Here is a 5,419-nt window from a genome sequence, read left to right as displayed (position 1 = left end):
AGGTACAGGATGCCCAGGTCTGGGCTGGAGCCGGAGATGCGCGCGCCAAGCATGCACAGCTGGACCTGAAGCCAAGAGAGAGAATTCAAGACTGCGGAAGGACTCGGTGCCCCCGGGGAGCAGAGACGACCTGGTTTGGCTGTGAAGCAAAGGGAAAAGTAGATTGGTGGGGAGCATGCTGTGGTGTTCAAAACACACCCTAGATTTTTCCAGACGAAGGCGGTAGTAAATGTGTTTACAGACTGAGAGGAAGGGGCAGAGGGCGGGGACCTCCATAGAGATACAGGCGGGGGTGACCTAGCAAGGAGCCTGAGGGGCAGGAGCAGAGAATGCCTCAGCTTCCCCACAGGGGAACGAGTGTAGTAAGCCGGGCCACGTGGGCAGCTGTGGAGGAGGAGCCCCCCTCCCTCAGGGAGCCCAAACAGCTGCCCCCAGCCCCACACAGGCCTGTCCCACTGAGATAAGGAGAGTGGGCCTGCCCTTTGTGCCCAGAGACTCCTCAAATAAAAGATGCCACATCCGTAAATGGCGCCTGCTGCTGGGGGCACACGGGAGCGTGTTCACAGATGGGAAGGGGATTCAGAAGGGCGAGGGCAGAGTGGCCCTACCTAGGTAAGAAAGCAATGCGCACAGGAACAAAAGGAAAGGCAGCCTTGCTGGACACTGGGGTTGAGGGGAATTTTTATTGCCTTCTTCCTGCTCATCTGCATAGTCTAATTTTTCCACAACAAAAATAATATTTTATTTGTGTAGTTTTTGTGGTTTTAAGTCGTACAAGCTAAAAACAAGAAGGAAATCTCAGAGGGCCGAGAGGAACTGAGAGGGTGGGCCCAATCAGGTCAGGTCAGGAAACCCGGCCTGGGGCTGTGGGACCCCCACCCACCAGGAGCCCTTCCCCACCCGCTGGAAGGCGTGCAGGCAGGTGGAGGTGGGACAGGCTGGGGTCCCCGAGGGACGGAAGAGCAGGGGCTGAGTTCCTGTCCAGGGTCTAGGCTTCAGTGGGATCCTCACGGAGTGCCCGCCAGGTGATCCCAGAGGAGCAAGCAGGTTCCAGAGCAGGTGTGACTCCAGCCCTAACCCCACTGAGTTTTAGAAGGGTGTAGAACCCTCCAGACTGGGGGCCCAGCACACTCCTCTCAGGTTTGAGGTCCTCGGCCAACACTGCCGTGATCCAGGGCCCCCTTCCTCTCCTCAGCAGCCCCTACTCTGCCTCCTCTCCTGGGCGCCTCCAGCCAAGGGCTCCATCTCCTCGGGCTGCTGGCACCCCTTCCTCGTGTTCCCAGGCATTGCTCCGCCCGGCCGTTCCCACGCTTCAGTTCCCCCACCCTACCTGCACGTGGAAACCGTGCCCTCGCTGCAAACCCTTTGACTCAGTTCATAGTTCATCATAGGGACATTTTTATAATTTACTATAAAATGCATATGTTAATGTTTTAATTTTATAATAGAGTTGTTTATACTATTTTACTGTTAGGCTTGATTTTGATTCATATTTTGTAATATTAAAAATACAATTAAATTAAAAATACACTTCTCTTTTAAAGGGGAACATTTAACATAAATAACAGTAACATGTGTGGAAAGCTGATGTCACTCCACCAAGTAGAATGTACTATAGAAACAATGCAAATGAAACCACGGTTTTACCTTCTAGCTGGAAGCTGCGGTCTGATGGAGGCTCTGAGCCCCAGGCCTGCAGCAACTTGTTAAAAAGAAGGATCAGGAAGTGCTAGAAGGTGCTAAAGATGCGGTGGCCTCAAAAGGAGACTTTCCTCCACTTATTCAGAAGGACCAAAGAGAATTAAAAATGAAGTGGCGCTCCTCTCGGTAGGATTCGCAGCCCCTGGGAGCTGCCCACCCTCCACCTCTGTGAGGCGAGCGGACGGGGAGTATTGCTCCCATTTTACAAGTGAGGAAAACTGAGATCCGGAGGAACAGCCAGCAGAGCCACTCATCTCGGGGGCCTCCTCCTCCCGGAAGCCCTCCCAGCCTCCTGGACCAGGTGCAGGGCCTCCTGGGTTCTCCCACACACCCGTGGCACTGAGGCCCTGGCGGTACAACGGGATGCGCTGTGGGACTCCCTTCTGTAAACTGGGGTTGACGTACGGTGCTGTGCCCAGGGCCCTGGCACCCTGAGGGCTCCCTGCCTCTGGAGATAGGCCTTCCGGGGCTGCACTCGCAGGATAAGACGGGCTCTTTTCATCACTTCCTTCCTCCCACTCAAGCAGTGGCCACCATCAGCTGCCTCACACAGAGCTGCCACCACAGCCTCAACAGGACAGTTCAGGCCACAGGAGGGGTGCCTCGACCACAGGCCTCACAGGTAAGTGGCCCTCTTATTACTCAGCACAGCCTCCCACCCTACGGGCTCCTCCCAGGTGGGACAGGCCCGGTGGAGAGAGAGGAGGCTGGCAGTCAGTCCTGCCTCTGTCCGTCCTTCAGCATTCCCCTCTAGAGACAGGGTTAGGAGGGCGCATTCACTCCGAGATGCTGGATCCTCAGCTGAGTCCAGATTCATTGGTTTCTTCAACAAATATTCATTAGAAGGCCCTGGAGGGGAGAGCTTGTCTTAAGAGGGGGAAACAGCCCCCCACTGAGTCCTGGAGGAAGGCCAGGAACCAGACGGAAGACGGGGGCTCATGAAACTTGTTTGAGTCTGGTCCCTGACACGGACCGTGGGGTGACCCTGCACAAGTCCCGGACCGTTGCTGGTGCTCCATTTCCTCAGCTCCGAGCATTAGCCTAGACCAACGGCATTCCAGACAGAGCCCCTCCTGGGTTCGCCCCCCTGTCGCTGCCTCAGCATCCTCACGCTGCTGTCTCCTGCATCAGGCATCACGTCAGAGTTCACTTAGCTTTGGCCAAGCTCTTTGGAGTCCATGGGACGAGGTGGTCTTTCAGGTCTACCCCAGCGGCCTGACCCCTGGCTGAGGTGTGGAGGCTGAGAGCAGCTGGGGAAGGCGATTCCAAGGCCCTTTTGCCAGCTCTGGGGGCCGGGGGCCAGGCCTGGGGGCCACTTAGCGGGCATCTGCTCTCCCTACCCCTGAGCCGGGGCTGGGGTCTCTGCTAGGGGCCAGGAAGTCCCTTCCCCCTCCCAAGAACATGCTTACCCGCGCCCCCTCCCCAGCGTGGCCACACTCCCTGTCCTGCCTTCTGAGTGTCTGGTGAGGGCCAGCCAGGCCTGGGTTTGGCCCGCTTCACTTCCTTCAGTCTTCACTCCATTTCACAGAGGAGAAAGCTGAGGCCCGAGGTGGGAAGTGAGTTGTCCCTTGTCCCAGGTCAGGTCCCACTGCACCCACAGTGCCCACTGGCCCTCAGGATGAGGTGCAGCTGCCAGGCCCTCCCTCACCTCGCGGTTACTCTCTCCACAGCCAGCCTGCTCAATGCCTGCCTGGGGGGCCCTCTTCCTGCTCTGGGCTGCGGCGGAGGCCACCAAGGACTGTCCCACACAGTGCACCTGCCACGCCCTGGAAACCATGGGGCTGCGGGTGGACTGCGAGGGGCGGGGACTCACAGACCTGCCTGCCCTGCCGGTCCACACCCGCCACCTCCTGCTGGCCAATAACAGCCTTCGCTCCATACCCCCGGGTGCCTTCGACCACCTGCCCCAGCTGCGGACCCTCGATGTGCTGAACAACCCCTGGCACTGTGACTGCAGCCTCACCTACCTGCGCCTCTGGCTGGAGGACCGCGTGCCCGAGGCCCTGCTGCTTGTTCGCTGTGCCACCCCCGACCTCGCCACCAGCCGCCCGCTGGGCCAGCTGACAGGCTACCAGCTGGGCAACTGTGGCTGGCAGCAGCAGGCATCCTGGACCCCCCCGGGAGTCTGGGGGCTTGTGGCACTGGTTGTCGTGGCCGTGCTGGGCCTCGTTCTCCTGGCTGGCCTGCTATGCACCACCATACAGCCCCTGGACTGAGCCCAGGCCCCCAGGGTCACCCCAGGCCAGGGGCCAGGACTTGAGCCCTTCCTCCGACCCCAGCAGCCTGGTCAGCCCGAACCACCAGGAGCTCAAAATAAACCGGCTGCTCAGCCATTTTATCTAAGCTCAGAGATGTCTTTTCCTCTCAGCACCTGAGTCTGGCTTTTTCTGAAAACCTGAGTCCATTTTGTTATTATCAGATATCAGTTGGGACTTCTCTGCCCGCCTAGTTCCTAGTAAAGTGGGCTGCCCCCCACCAGCCACCCCCGGGTCCACGATGTCTGGGCCTGGTCTGCTGGTCCCAGGACTCCGGTTCTTTTGCCGTCCTCTGTCTGCCGGCTCCTGCTTCCCACATGGGCTGCCCAGACAGCCCAGGCCCATTTCACGTCCCTGTTCGGCCCCTCTCCCAATTCCACAAAAAGCTTGTTCTCACAACACAGCAGTTGGGCAGAGCAGGAGGCCCTGAAGACCCCGGGCAGGGGGAGAGGAGAGATTTCCACCTCCGCAAGAGACATACCTCAAAGGGCACTTCACTGTCCCCAAAATGGCCTGGGCTCACCCGGCCCCGTTCTCTCTCACCTCCTCCTGCACTAGTTTCTCTCTCCTTTTCCCCCTCTCTACCCTTCTTCAGAAAAGAAACAACGAATTCCTCCCTTTCTCACGCAAACAACTCCCCTCCACGTGCTGACATCAGAAACTTCCAGCTTCGGGATGCCCCTTCCACCCCAAGCAACGTCACCACATTCTTCAAACAAGACACTTCTCTCCCTCTGAGGAATTCTGATGCCAGCAGTTAAAATACGAGACAACTTTTATAGGATCCTTACTGGCCAAGCGACATCCAAATCTGAGTACACCAAGGTCCCTCCCTCAGGGACTTCCATGTGGTGGGCCCGCAGACCTGTGAGCTGATAAGAACAGTGCCAACTGGGGGTGGCCTGTGGGTCAGAGGGTGCCACAAGGAAGGCCAAGCAGGCACAGAGAGCCCCTGGAGGGCACCTCCCCACAGAGGTGAGTCTGAAACAGGAACCCCAAACTCAGGGGGAGGGGTGGGCAGTAGGGAGTGGTGGAGACTGTGGCAGACCAGGGAGCCCATGTTCCATCCAAAGAGGCCCAGCCGAATGTCGCCATGTGGATGTGGACCCAGGTGCCCAGTCTTCCGTTCTTCCAGAAATATTGGAAATCTAGATTTTTATGTGAAATCTCTAAATTATTCAAGTGTTAGCAATTAAATCAAAAAAATTGTAAATATATATCAGCAGACAAATAAAATATATTAATGGACTGGATGGAGTCCACAGGCTGAGAGTCCGTGCTATCTGCATTAGGAACCAGCTGTAACACGGCTGCCTAAGGAGATCAACAGTCAAAGCCGGCATCTACTTATGGGCACGTCGTATGTATGATGCCCTGTGGGAAGCCCTTCACAGGGGGCATTCTTCTGTACCCTGTGAAAACCCGGGAGGAAGGTCCTGTTCTCCCACACTGTACGGAGGAGG

At 57.3% G+C, this 5,419-nt stretch overlaps 1 protein-coding gene across 1 annotated transcript; it reads left to right on the top strand.

The window, feature by feature from the left end:
• The first annotated feature begins 496 nt into the window (after nucleotides 1-496).
• Nucleotides 497-4,048, top strand: GP9 (glycoprotein IX platelet). Its single transcript, XM_008509942.2, has 3 exons — nucleotides 497-612; nucleotides 2,229-2,323; nucleotides 3,372-4,048. The coding sequence occupies exons 1-3, from the start codon at nucleotides 567-569 to the stop codon at nucleotides 3,915-3,917; spliced, it is 687 nt and encodes a 228-aa protein (XP_008508164.2). The 5' UTR covers nucleotides 497-566; the 3' UTR covers nucleotides 3,918-4,048.
• Nucleotides 4,049-5,419: the final 1,371 nt, after the last annotated feature.

This window comes from Equus przewalskii, chromosome 15, assembly GCF_037783145.1.
Source record: "Equus przewalskii isolate Varuska chromosome 15, EquPr2, whole genome shotgun sequence".
Lineage (NCBI taxonomy): Eukaryota > Metazoa > Chordata > Mammalia > Perissodactyla > Equidae > Equus > Equus przewalskii.
Note: the sequence above shows the minus strand (reverse complement) of the source record. Positions and strands in the feature narration are given on the sequence as shown.

Bases quoted from the DNA above. Each gene is read 5' to 3' on its own strand.
- GP9 (XM_008509942.2), top strand. From the start codon at position 567: ATGGGAAGGGGATTCAGAAGGGCGAGGGCAGAGTGGCCCTACCTAG. The intron at 613-2,228 runs GTAAGAAAGCAA...CCACTCAAGCAG, and splicing joins GGCAGAGTGGCCCTACCTAG to TGGCCACCATCAGCTGCCTC. The intron at 2,324-3,371 runs GTAAGTGGCCCT...CTCTCTCCACAG, and splicing joins CTCGACCACAGGCCTCACAG to CCAGCCTGCTCAATGCCTGC.